At 45.1% G+C, this 14,285-nt stretch overlaps 1 protein-coding gene and 1 long non-coding RNA gene across 2 annotated transcripts; one reads left to right on the forward strand and one right to left on the reverse strand.

Moving 5' to 3' along the window:
- The first annotated feature begins 1,484 nt into the window (after positions 1–1,484).
- On the forward strand, positions 1,485–9,951 carry LOC147651506 (uncharacterized). The gene is made up of 3 exons (XM_086841633.1): positions 1,485–2,755; positions 3,687–3,813; positions 4,884–9,951. Exon 1 carries the CDS (start codon positions 1,485–1,487, stop codon positions 2,463–2,465), a length of 981 nt encoding a protein of 326 aa, XP_086697759.1. The 3' UTR covers positions 2,466–2,755; positions 3,687–3,813; positions 4,884–9,951.
- Positions 9,952–10,040: 89 nt separating this feature from the next.
- On the reverse strand, positions 10,041–14,272 carry LOC147651507 (uncharacterized). Its single transcript, XR_015273690.1, has 3 exons — positions 14,112–14,272; positions 12,187–12,327; positions 10,041–11,439 (listed from the first exon to the last, which is right to left on the reverse strand). It is a non-coding gene; the product is annotated as an uncharacterized LOC147651507 (long non-coding RNA).
- Between the last annotated feature and the right edge of the window lie 13 nt (positions 14,273–14,285).

The following is a 14,285-nucleotide window of genomic DNA, read 5'->3' on the forward strand; positions in this document are numbered from 1 at the left end:
ATAGAGATCAGGAGAGGGAGGGCAGGGAGAACAAGGGAGGGTTAGAGATAGGGGGGACCAAGGGGGGGGTAATAGGAAACACAAGGGAGTTAAGAGGGTGGGTAGAGAGGGAGGGCAGGGAGAACAAGGGAGGGTTAGGAGATAGGGGGGACCAAGGGAGGGGTAACAGGGAACACAAGGGAGTTAAGAGGGTGGGTAGAGAGGGAGGGGAGAAAACTTTAGCTAGCATAGGTAAATAATAAAGTTCTGTAGGTGAAATTAGTGTTCTGATGGCCTAGAGATTAGTTTGACCAGTCTAGGTAAGATGGTTTTGTTGAAATAAAAGGACTGAATTAATAAATACTGAGTGGTTGCTTTTTTCATTGCGCTATAGTCATCGTTCTGGGGGGAGATCCTGAATGCCAAAGCCTTTGGGTTGCTGGGGCGGTGCAGTGTGTGCTGTGTGGGGCAGAGGAGAAAGGCGCTGCCTGCACCGGGAGGGATGTGGGGACACCAAGTCTTTGTGACTTGTGGCACAAGGAGTTTGTTTGATGCAGGACCCCGTTCTTCCATCCCAGTTCTCCTCCAAGATAGCTGCCTGCTGTAGAGATCATTCTGGGGGATCTCTGAGGGAAGGAGTGCTTGCCTGGCATTGCAAATGGCAGCTTCTCAGCCAGCAGGGACCACCCACACAACTGGGTATCTGAATTAAATCTTCACAACTTGACACACACAGAACAGCTTCTCTCAGGGCAGCTACACGCTCCCTCTCCTGGTGCAACCACATGTTCCACTGCCCAAGCCCCATCCGTGTTTGTGTCACTTTCTCTCCTATTTACACTCCAAACAGCATCAGGTTTTCTCCCACACACATTCCAAACAGCACCAGTTTCTGTGCTCTGGGCATCCCACCCTTGTTCCCATTCATGTTGACGATTCTGGACGATGCCTGTGCACAAAAGATTTGAAAGGCACTTGGAATTGCACATTATTAGTGCAGGCAAAAATCCGTCACCTTCCTTAGGTGCTTTAGGCAACTCCAGATCTTGATTTTCCAGCACCAAGCACAGCCAATTAAACCTGGCAAATACAGGGCAGATTTCCATTTTTATCTGTGCTCCCTGATGGATGTTCTTGGGTTTGGTGGCATTACTTGTGGATCCTGGAAACAGTTTTATCTCGAGCAGGGCCAGAAGGATGTTCTGAGGCCTGAGCTTTTAAAAACACACAAGTCCTGTGCTTGGCGATATCTTGCCCATGTGCAGGGAGCAGTGAGCTCATCCAGGTGAGGCAAACATATCCCTTCTGTCCTATTTCTCTCCACCCTTTCTTTTGATTTTAAATCTGTGGAACTGGAGGGAAAAAATTCCCCCAGGAAGCAGACACAAGCTGCCCCAGTGCTGTGGGTCCTGCCAGCCCTGGCCTGTGCTGATGGAAGTTGGATGATGCTTTTGTGATTCATCTCCTCCTGCAGGAATTTTAATTTTTCACAATCACATGCCTTGATGAGGTTTCTCACCAATTGTATAGATTTTAGAAATCACCAGGTTCCCAAAGTGGGGTATGTTTGGGAGGGAGATGGGGGTTTCCTGGATGATCCAGGCGCTACCTGGAGAATCGAAGCGCTGCCTGGGCAATTCAGGCACTTCCCACAGGATCCTGGCTCTGCCCACAGGATCCAGGCCCTGCCCACAGGATCCAGGCCCTGCCCACAGGATCCAGGCTCTGCCCACAGGATCCAGGCTCTTCCCACAGGATCCAGGCCCTGCCCACAGGATCCAGGCCCTGCCCACAGGATCCAGGCTCTTCCCACAGGATCCCAGCTCTGTCCACAGGATCCAGGCCCTGCCCACAGGATCCAGGCAGTGCCCACAGGATCCAGGCTCTGCCTACAGGATCCCAGCTCTGCCCACAGGATCCAGGCTCTGCCCACAGGATCCAGGCCCTGCCCACAGGATCCAGGCCCTGCCCACAGGATCCAGGCTCTGCCCACAGGATCCCAGCTCTGCCCACAGGATCCAGGCTCTGCCCACAGGATCCAGGCCCTGCCCACAGGATCCAGGCTCTGCCTACAGGATCCCAGCTCTGCCCACAGGATCCAGGCTCTGCCCACAGGATCCAGGCCCTGCCCACAGGATCCAGGCTCTGCCCACAGGATCCCAGCTCTGCCCACAGGATCCAGGCTCTGCCCACAGGATCCAGGCCCTGCCCACAGGATCCAGGCAGTGCCCACAGGATCCAGGCGCTGCCCACAGGATCCAGGCAGTGCCCACAGGATCCAGGCTCTGCCCACAGGACACCGTCCAGCCGCCGCGGCCCTCAGGGCAGGAGGCAGGAATAGAGGGGGCTGCAGAGAGTGCAGCTGGAGGGAGGCCTTGCTTTCACTTGGCTTTGTTTCCAAACACCCAGGGGCTGTGAGCATCCATATTTTTCCTTATAGTCCAAGCCCAGGGAGTCCAGCCTGGGAAAACCATTTCAGAACATAAACAACCACGTTCTACCAGTGTCCTAGAGGAAGGAGTGAATGGCAACAGGAATTTTCCCACTGTGCTTTGCCTCAAGCACCTGTGACTCTACCTCTGCCCCGATGAATTATGATCTGATTCTGTAAGCTAACCCACACAGCCAAAGGGAGATGAGGACTTGGGCATTGTCATTACCATCAAAGAAAGATGTGGCAATTCTCAGATGAGAAATCATTTACCTGCAAAAGGACATAACATTGTTAGGAGATAGTAAGAATCATCAAAAATGTATGTGGAAAACTTTGTTCTAAGTAAGTATCATGTCAATACTTTAATATGCAGTTTCTAGCACAATATATAAGCTTCATAGCTTATAGGTTCATCTACTAAGGGTTTTTAATCTATAAAATCAGGTGTAATGAGGAAACACAAATATATGTGTACAAATTAAAGAGTCAGAGACTGAAAGCATAGTTTAAAATAAAAAATACTTAGATGTTGAAGATGATAATGTCTAACTGAAACCCACGAGCATGTTTCTAGATGTCTTCTCACTACAGGAAGCCACACAGCAATAAAGAATAGCTGCTCCAAGTAAAGAGGCAGAACATGCAATAAAATAATAATAATCAGAACCAATGAAATATTAAATATAAAATTTTAATATTCTTATACTTTCCAGTAAGTTGCAGTACAAGTAAACTAGTTCAGATATCCACTATAGCCCTACAGCAAGAATGTAATCAATTTCAAGGATGTCAGTGAGGTTTACCGTAATTTTAGAAACTCAGACTTAGATAAGCACCATAGAAACATATTTATAAATATTTAATAGATATTTTATTTTGTTTGTAATCTCACAATTTGCATAGTATTAAATTCTGCCCATTGTATTCCTTCATTCTGAAGCAGGGACTGGAGCTCTGGGAGTCTGGTTAATAGTGTTTCCTAATATTGTTCCTCCTTAAGTAAACTGTTAGATTAACTTTTCCTTAGTTGACATATATGAAACAAGATTTTTAATCCACACTTTGTCTATTAAGCTAGAAGCAGCGAATCCCTGAATTCTATTAGCAATTTAGACTTTGGATTCAAGAAGGATCTAGTTCCACGTTTGGTGGCATGTAATAACTTCTGCAGTGTTCCCTTGCCCTCATCTACTTGTTAGTGTCCTCAGATGTCCACTGCCCTAGAAAAGATTATTTTATTAATTTATTTTATTTATTTCTTTTTCCTTCTTAGATTCCCTTACCTGGAACCGATCACACTAAAACCAGCTGGGTTCTTCCATCTGACAGTCTGCAGTTGCTTTCTCTGCTTCAGTATGCGCTATAAAGCTGTCCTGTTACAACAGAGGAGATATTTGTAGGTAAGAAGGAAGTGGAATGGAGCCGGAGCATTTCGGATGGAGGTCTCCACAGAAATGAAAGAAAGATCGCAGCCAGTAACAAGAAAGTTTCAGAAATGAAGAGGGAAAGGATAAACACTTTTTTCTTTCAACCATGATGAAATTCTTGATACATCTGACAGTAAGACTGCAGAACCCCAAATTTTCCCAAGTTCTCCATGATTGCAAGTAGCTGTGTTAATGAATTCCAGTTATTTTTTTTCTAAAATACTTAAAAATTACAGTCTTTCATAAACATTTATAGTGGGTTGGCTCACAAATGTGTTAAATCATTCACTATATATCATGTTTGGGGAAAAGATCCAAAATAGCTCTCCTGATTAAACTTTCTATGAAAATATGTTGCCTTTTCAGAGGGTTTTTCTCTTTCAGCTGAAATACTTTTATAAAGTGAATTCTTCTAAACAAAAAAATTAATTTTGCAATTAGGAATGTGTGTAAGGAGCTAGTAAAAATAGCTTCTCTGCTTTAAACTTCTGTGTCAGTGCAATTAAAGTCATGTGCTGGCATCAGCAATTTCATACGTCAGCATCACATGAATGCATTCTTATTTCTCAGTTAACTCTTGACTTTTGCAACCAGTTATGGCTGCAATACAAAATTTGAAATACACTGACCTAGGGAATCTTGTATTACAAGCCTACAGTGAGTAAGTGAAGTTTGAGGAAGGTTGGGTGGTGGATTGACCTTGATCTGGCCCTCACCCAGCTGGTCTCTCACTCCCTCTCCTCAATGGGAGAGAAGAGAAAATAAAATGAAAACTCTCATGGGTCAAGACAAAAGACCATAAAATCAATTACTGATGATTGTCATGAGCAAAACTTGGCACTTGTGTTATAGTTATAAATAATAATTATATTATATTATATTATATTATATTATATTATATTATATTATATTATATTATATTATATTATATTATATATATAATAATTATCGTTGCTATAAAAACATAGTAATATAATTATAGTGTTGCTTTTCAAGACAGTTTTGTGCTTCTATTTGAAAGGTTGTATATTTTTTTTCTTCAGTGGAGCAGTCATCCATAAAATGGTCAACTTGGTAAATACCATGTCTTTTGGACATCAAGCTTGAAAATTTGTCAGCAGAATTAAGTTTTCTGGTGTTCACACTGTTCCTGTTCACTGGCTGGATCCATGAAGAAAGGACAATTAGAGCATGGGTCAGGATCCTGCTTTCATTACTTTTACAGCAAGCTTCCCCATCTTTCTGGATCATAGTGGTACTGTGAGAACAGCAGAGTTCTTGTGGGACAGAGCTCGTGTGTATGGAAGGAATAATTTCACTACATCCTATGTAAAGGGACACAGTTTGCATTAGCAATTAAAATTTTTCATATGCTTAATTGTTCATGACATATGAAATTCAGGCTATTTAACTAAATAAATGTTTCATATTATATAAAATTAGGGGAAAAAATAATCATGAGACAACGGAAAATCTATTTCAGTTGTCACATTGAATTCTTATCAGCAGGTTTCTATAGAAGGGAAAATACTAACCTGTTGTAGTTGATAGCCTGAAATATATCTTTTCCCCTCTTTTAGTTGGGATCTCCCCCCCACCCCCAGCTTCTCTTTCTCCTGTTTACCTGGTGTCAGGTTACCACGGTTACTGAAGTTTCTCTCCTCAGCCCCACGGCGAGAGGCCGGACAGAGAAAAGAGAAGACCCTGCTGGCATTTCCAGCTGCTTGAAGTTTCTTTAGCCCAGGAAAGCACGGGCTTGGGAGAAGAGAGACCCTTCTTTCCAACACGCAAGTTTGTAACTTTGTTGTTCCTGTCCCAGAATGCCTCTGAGCTATGGAAGCTGAGAGGCCATGCTTACCTTGCCTTCCCTTTCTTTCCCCCCTGTGTTGCCAGGAAACCAAGCCCGCCCCCTCTCCCCCCCTCTGCCCCTCTGTGGAGAATACTCCTGCACCTTTGTGGGCATTTGAAGAAGTTGGTGTCTGTTATTTCTTCTCTCGGTGTGTGTGACCTTGATTTGTAGAAAGTTTGTAAGATGTACTAACTGAGAAAAATAATTGTTTCTTTCTCTGATGTTCCCTCCCTCCGAGAAACCCTGTTAAAAGAGACCCCCCAGACCCCAAATCCTTTGTCTCTCGTCCTTTGGATTCCCCTTCACAGAAATAAACTGTGGAATGCAAACCAGAGAGAGAGTCCCCCCCTGATTTCTTTACTCACTCTATAGACTTGAATTCTTGAAGAAAATCAGTGAACCCCACAAACATATGCTGGCTCGAAACTCGAGTGAAGAGAAACCTCATCACTGAGCTAGCCGGGCCACACTCGAGGAGATCGAGTCAATGGGCAGGGACACTTCCAGCAGACCAGGTTGGTCCAAGTCCCAGTGTTGACCTTGATGTCTCTGGCCAAGTTTAGTTCTATTAGGGCTTAAGCTTTCCCAAGACAATCCCTGGCTGCTTGGACAATCCCCCTGTATTCCTCCCAGGCTGTCCTTGCTTCCATCCTCTGCAGGCTTCCTGTTTGTGTTTGGCTTTGTCTGGGAGTTCATTTTTCATCCATGCATGCCTCCTTGCATTTCTGCCTGACTTCCTATTTGTTGGGATACATCACTCCTAAACTTGGAAGAGATAACATGTGAAGTTTATGTATTATGATGTATGCCTATATGCATGATATACAGGAAAGAATTAATAGCATTTTCACTGTTAGTTAAGAGGGAACTTAATAAATGTTTCATTCAGTTACATAACTTGCTTAAATGTCATTACATAATGGGGCTGTAAAAATTGAGGGCTTGCTGAATGGGGGCTTTAGGGTTTTTTTAGCTCCAAACATACTGGGTGCTGATAAATGCACTTGAAGCTACCCTTTCCTTTGCCTTGCACCACTGAGCTTGTATTTCTTCAGAATGATTGCCGTATTTCCATCAGGAACATTCAGTCAGGTCATTAATTTTAAAAGTTGAGAGTCATACTTGATAGCACTTTATAAGGCATGATTGGCTTACAGCAAGCTTCTTGGTGTGGGTAAAATAGAATATTCAGTACCTGGTGCAACACTGACAGATGTCACCCAAACAACTTCGCTATCCCTGCCCAGGACAGAAAGAACATCTGAGCCACTGGACCAGCAGGAGGTGCCAGGAGGTGCCAGCATCCAGCTTACGTGGTGATAGAACATTTTGATGTTGATCCTGAAATTATAACTGATACAGTCACAGAAACACAGAATATCCTGAAATGGAAGGAGCCCCCACCAGATTCATCCAGTCCAACTCGTGACCCTGCACAGACACCCCAACAATCCTACCCTGTGCATCCCTGGGAGCATTGTTCAAATGCTCCTGAAGCTCTGGCAGCCTTAAGGCTGTGCCCATTCCCTGGGGAGCTTGTTCTGTGCCTGACCACCCTCTGGGGAAAAATCCTTTCCCTGATACCCAGCCTAATCCTCCCCTGACACAGCTCCAGCAGTGCCCTTGGGTCTCCTGTCCCTGGTCAGAAGGAGCAGAGACCAGAGCTGCCCCTCTGCTGCCCCTTGGAAGGAGCTGCAGCTGCCGACAAGGTCTGCTCTCAGTCTCCTCTGCTCCAGGATGAACAAACCAAGTGACCTCAGCCACTCCTTCTTCATTTACTGTCAGTTAATTTAGTTGTTAAAAAAAAATTATATTACTCTGATCCTGATTCCATTGAAACCATAGTAGTTGAGTCATTTTGTTCATGATAAAACTATTTTTCAATTTCATGTTAGGTACAGGTGAAACTTCAAGTATTCTATGGCAGACAGAATCAAAAAGAAGATTAAACTAGGTGCTAAAATAAAAGACAGATATTCTCAAATAATTGAAGTGCATGAAAAACAGTGAGAACTAAAATGTCATCATCTTAGTGATGTTTTGTTGAACTCTTTCCAGTAGCTTCATATCCCACTTGTTCATTATCCAGCTTGGGAGCCCAGCTGAGGCCTCACCAGCACTGAATAGAGGGAAAGGATCTACAAAGACATGCCAGAAGGTCATGTGGCCATCCAGAGGAACCTCGAAAAGCCTGAGAAATGGGCTGACAGGAACATCACCAAGTTCAAGAAGGGGAACCCCCAAGTCCCGTTTCTGGAGAGGAACACTACCAGGCAGGCACCAGAGCATGCTGCAGGCCTCCTAGCTGGGCTGGAAAGCAGATGGTCAGGAAAGGCTTGGCACGTCCTGGAGAGCACCAAGATCAACACAAGCCAAAATATGCACCCTTCTGGCAGAGAAGAGCAAAGGGATCCTGAGTTGTGTTGAGAGTGCAGCCAGCAGGCCAAGGGAGGGGATCCTTCTCCTCTGCTTAGCACTGGGGAGCACCTCTAGTGCTGGCTCCAGTTTGGGGCTCCTCAGCTCAGAAGAATGCAGTGAAGGGCTGTGAAGATGATGATGGAGGGACTGGAGCAACTCTGCCGTGAGGAAAGATGGAGAAAGATGGAACTATTGAGCCTGGAGAAGAGAAGGCTTAGGGTGATCTTATCCATGTCTATAAATACCAGAAGGGAGGGCACAAAGAAGAGGGAGCCAGGCTCTTCTCAGTGGGCCCAGTGACATGACCGGAGTGAGCGGTCACAAACTGAAATACAGGAGATCCCCTCTAATCTCCAGGAAACACTTTTTTATTTTGAGAGTGACCACACACTGGCACAGGTTGCCCAGGGTGGTTGTGAAGTCTTCTTCCTTAAGCTGTTGAAAAACTGCTGAGACACAGTCTTCCTTTTCATATTTGTTCACAAACTAAAAGAAAAGAAAATGCAAAAAAGTCCTATTTGCTAACACGTTAGAAAACAGTAAAACTCTGGTAATTTTTTTAATATATCTTTGATTTCCATTGATACTTGTTTCAGAAGTATATTGGTTTGGTACATTATTACCAAATTAAATACTTTTATTACTCATTCCAGAAAAGAAGGTGCAACTTCAATTACATATTATGTTTTTCTTATAGAGTTTAGCAATATGACAAAGTAGATAATGTACACTTCTTTGCTTAAAACTTCAGTAACTGAAATTTTCATGAATAAGAAAGCTTACAAAGTTCTATTATAATACATTCTATCAATGCCTTTTACTGAGAAAATTTAATTAAAGTCAGTAAACTCATAGAAAGAATAAACTGAAATCCGTCTGTTCTGTGCAATTAGCAAAGTCCTTTCCAAAAAAACCAAAACCCAAGCACCCACAAACCACCAGTACAAAAGGTGTTTGTAGTGACAGCTGACAAATGATTGTGAACAGCATTCTACCTGGGCCAAATCAAGTGTCTTGTAAAGCATCAGGATTATCTAATTCCTTACAGAAGTGGCTATGTCATGATAACATTTTATGAGGTATTTAATGGACATTTATAAAGCTGGGAAAGAAGGACAAAGAGTAAAAACTCACAAAAGTAAATAGTTTACATCTCCTCTTATTTTATATCTATTTCCTGGCCTGGGAAAATTTTTCTTTCCAAACCTGCATGATGCACAGTACATAGCAAAACTCTTTGGAGCATTAAAAATTTGTCACACTTATAAAGCAGAAGTAGCATGTGCCCACAGCCAAGACTGACATTGAATAGTGACAAACTGGTCTCCATGTCCAGACCTGTTGATCATGATGAATAAAGGCTGCTGGTGTAGAGGTTACAGATTGACCTGGATGGACAGATGAAGGGGTAAGCACAGGGGCACCTACTGGGACTGTGTAGAACTGTAGTTAGAGAGAGCCTCTGTGCCTGCTGTCCTCCAGAAGAGAAAAACACTCCCACCCAACTTGGCATCATCTGTGAATTACTGAGGGTGCACTCAATCCCCTTGTCCAGATCACTGATAAAGATACTAAACAGGACTGGGCCCAAGACTGAGCCTTGGGGATCAGCTGGATGAACTCCACTTCCCACCACTCTGGGCCCTGCCATCACCCAGTTTATCACCAGCAAACAATGCACCTATCCAAGCCATGAGCAGACAGTTTCTTCAGGAGAATGATGTGTGACGCAGTGCAAACAGGATCAGGGAGCTGCCTAGGAAGAGTCTCAGGTGAATCCAGGAGAATACAGTACAGGACTGCTCAGCTTTCAAATCAATCTTGCTTAAAGAATTCTACAAAACTGTAACAAAACAAACACAGACACAAAAACCCCAAACAAATAATGAAAAAAACCCAATCAAACAGGCAGAAATTAAAAAACCCTAAACAATCAGGTTGAAGGTTTTTATTAACTTAAAAAAAATCAAAACAAACAAAAAGTCACATTTCTAAAGGCTGCTTTCCCAGCCTCTTCTCTCTACTGGGAGGACATCCTGAAGTGGAGCCAGCTGGAAGCAGGTGGGACAGGACAGAACCTGGGCTATTCTCACAGGCCAGCCCTGTGGCTCCCCCATTGCCAAAACCTCTAAACATAAACTAAACACAGGTAAGCACATGTGTACAGACATAGCAAAAATATATTTGTCTTAAAAAATAATAGTCTTGGCCACACATTTATACCACTGGAAAGAACATAGTCACTCCTTTCAGTTTTCTTTTCAGTCACTACAAATGTTTAGAAAATATAGGAGTGCAAAAAATGGAAATATCCAAGATCAATATGAAAACAAATAACAAAGATTCCATTTTGAAACTTTGCATTGGACATCCTTTGCAGAAATTTACTCAGAACTTTAAGATTTACAAAAAAGATCAAGAGTATTGGAGTCAAATGGCTTCTGTGTTAGTACAACACAATCCATGGAGACTTCAGCTGGCTGCCTTGATTTCTCAAATATGATGGAGGGAACATCTGAGCAGCTACAGCTCCCAGTTCTCTCAGGGACCTGCCATGCATCTGGGTGGGTCCCATGGCCTTGTGCATGCTCAGGTTCCTCAGGTGGTTTTAAACCTGACCTTCTGCTACAAGGGGCTGGAATTAAGTCTGCCAGCCCAATAACCTGAGAGATGTGGGAATAGTGACTGGCAGTAAAAATTGAGACCAACAATTGTTGAGTACCTCAGCCTCCTCCTTGTCTGTTGTCACTAGTCCTGTCTGGCTTGTGGGGGTAGGGGGGAAACAGGGGAGGTGTGATAGGTTTCTTTTTATCTTCCTTTTCCCACTGAAGTACCTCTAGGTGCCCTTATTATTATTTTTAAAGGCTTTTCCAAATGCAGCTTCAGCTGAACCTTAGCTATACTGATCTCATCCTCACACACCAATGTGTTATCTCTCTATCTTTCCCATGATGTGTGCCACTACATATTGCCTGCATATGACCTTCTTGCATCACATATATTAACTTTCAATAACCCTCTTGCTTTAACTTTCTTTCAAAAACCACTTTGCATTACATATGTTGTATGCATATTATTTTCTTGCATTTTAAACAAGGAGATCCTTACACTGCCAAGCTGGTCTCCTGCATTCCTTGTTTGACTTCTTACAAGTGGCAATTGTGAGCCCTTGTTCTCTAAGAAGAATGTCTTCAAATAGGTGCCAGCTCTGTTCAGCTCCATTATCCCTGAGGACAGTTTCCAAGGCATCCTATCCACTACTTCCTTAAAGAACTGAAAGTTTGCTCTCCTAAAATTTAGGGTCCTCATCGCAGCCAGACTCTCAAGTGCTCCTGCAAATAAAAGTCTATATATAGATAAATGTTTACAGAAGCCATTTTGAATGAATACAGGGTAAAAAAAAATAAAGAGCAGTTCTCATGCCAAGGATGAAAGCCCAGCACTCAGAATTCACAGCTGGCACTCACTCCCCAGTGCTGCAGCAATACTGAGTCCCAAGGCACAGGAAACTGCCTTTGCCATTGCACCCTTTGCACTCTCCTGAAAAAGCAAGCACTGGCACACTGCTGCTGTCCTTCCCTACACATGGATTTCAGCACAGACCTTCTTGCTTCTCATGTTGTGCATTCCCATTTGTAGACTGCAAAGGCAGTGTGATCAGGAGATGGTTCTTTGTTTGCAGGACTTTGAACACACCTTCTAAATACCTGCTCTGTTTATGTGGCTGTAAAATGGAATTGTTTCTAAAACTTCCAAGCAAGTGTGCTACAAGGCTGAAATAGTAATTCTGCATTAAGTACTTTTCCCTCTCCAAAGGAGCGGTGCCTTCCATTGTCCGAGGAAGATCAGAGATTTTTCCCATCCTTTCATCACAGGACAGGAAATGCAAGGAGCGGGCAGGACCCGGTGTGTGCCGGCAGCGACCGCCCGGTGTCCTCCTTGTACCGCAGAGCGCTTGGAGCGCCTCCGGCCCTGCTGCTGCTGCTGCTGCTCGTGGGACTTCACCGTGAGCCCGAGGGATCGCCGCTGGAATTGGCCCCCCGGCATCGCCCGCTGGGAATTCACACCTGAGGGATCACTTGCCTGGGAATTCACACCTGAGCGATCACCGCCTGCCAGAATGTCACCGTAGTCATCTTACCACAGGAGAAGTCTGCAGAGGAACAGCAAGCTACAGCTGAAAGATCTGTGGCGTAAATTATTCCGTGGTAATTCCTCACCTGCTGGGCACAAAAAGAGATTTAGCAGCTGCTTCTTCCTCAGCTGAGGAGTGTCCTGCGTGTTTCAGTTCAAGGACCCAAAGCACCATTTCGTAAAGGTGAAAAGCCAAAAAGCACAAGCTCTCTGCAGTGAAGCTTCCCTCCCAGAGCTGCTGTGCACTGCTCACACAGTGCAGAGGAGGCACCAGAGGGTGCAATCGCTGTCTGCTGATGAGTCCTGCCTCAGAGGAATCAGCAGAGAGCTAGAGACTAGGAATGATTATCAGGCTCCCTGGTTTCTCTTCGTTCTTGCATATTGGACTAGTGAAAGGGCTGTGGTATTGAAATGAAAGCATTCTTTGTGACAGCTTCCTCTAAGCTTTATTCTCCACTTAAGATTATTCTGCATCCTGGAAAAGACCTGATTCCCCTTTGCTTTGTGTTCATCTTCTGCTACACCTTGGCTGGTAACAAAAGAATTACTGAACTGCTGCTTTGGAGTGGAGAGAGAAATCACTACTGCAGCTGAACATGGGCCAGCACGGTGCCCAGGTATGCGAGAAGGTCAAGGGCAGCCTGGCCTCTACCAGACATAGTGTGGCCAGTAGGATCAGGGCACCGACTGTCCCCCTGTTCTGGGCACTGCTTAGGCCAAACCTCGAATCCTCCGCTTATTTGTGGGATCCTGATGACAAAAAAAGACACTGAGGGACTGGAGTGTGTCCACAAAAGGCAACAGATCTAGGGAAGGAGCTGGAGAAGGAGCAGCTGAGGGAGCTGGAGGTGCTCAGTCTGGAGAAAAGGAGGCTCAGGGAGGACTTCTGGCTCTGCACAACAGGAGGGTGTGGCCAGGTGATGACTGGACTCTTCTCTCAGGTAACAAGTAACAGACAAGAGGAAATTGCCTCAAGTTGCACCTGTGGAGGTTTATTATGGAACCATTGAGTTGGAAGGAACCCACCAGGATCATCCAGTCCAGCTCCTGGCCTGGTACGTGACAGCCCAATAATACCATCACATGGGCTCAGCATTGTCCAACTATTTCTTGAACTCAGATAGGCTTGGTGCTGTGACCAATTCCCTGGGGAAGTCTGTTCCAGCGCTCAAGCACCCTGCAGGGAAAAAAGCTTTTCCTGATATCTAGCCTAAACCTCCCCTGACTTAGCTCAGGGAGCCAGATTATGCTGAACCACTGCTTTGGGGCTCTTGATTAATGCCTATTAACACTATCATTATTGATTATTTGTCAGAGGCTAAGACAGCAATAAATCATAAACTTTCAGACCGAGTTTGCGCTCTGCAGAACAATCCTTTAGCAAGACACAGTCTATAAGCACCTGGTTTGAAACACTACTCTGAAATACAGGCAGCCCACTTTCTCCACAGCTCTCAGTCCCTTGAAACGAAGTGCTCCAGAGTTCCTTGAGTCACCTGGTCAGGATTTTGCCCACTCGCAAAAGCACTTGCCTGTGACCTCTATGTATGAGCAGCAGACGTGATGAGCTGATTGCTCCAGCAACACCATCCGGGAAAGCCTTTTTTCACCTCTAGATTACTCTCTTTACTTGTCAAACATCGTCCTCATCAGAGCAGAATCTACTGCTCCCTGTGCTTTGGCGACCTTGCCGGCTCCGAGCCTTCCCCACTACTGCTCCCTCCCACAGCCCTGCTCGCAGCCCCCTCAGGCCGCTCCTTCCCCTGTCCCGCCCGCCAGCGGTACCACGGACAGGAACACCCCTGGGGCAGAGCCGCCACTTCGGCTAAACCACCACAAAGGCTCCAGAGCTTCCCAGTTTCACACTTACAGAACTTCAAGATGCTGTCATTAAAACGGACCCTTTTCCACCGATGCAAACAACTCGCACACGGCGGGGGGATGGGGGGGGGGGGGGGGCCGAGGCCGTGCCGGCCGTGGGAGAGCCCCGGGCCGGGGCGGCGGTCCGAGTGGCACCGAGTCCAGCCGAATGACGCCGAGTCCA

Source organism: Cyanistes caeruleus, chromosome 9 (assembly GCF_971803275.1).
Source record: "Cyanistes caeruleus chromosome 9, bCyaCae1.hap1.1, whole genome shotgun sequence".
Lineage (NCBI taxonomy): Eukaryota > Metazoa > Chordata > Aves > Passeriformes > Paridae > Cyanistes > Cyanistes caeruleus.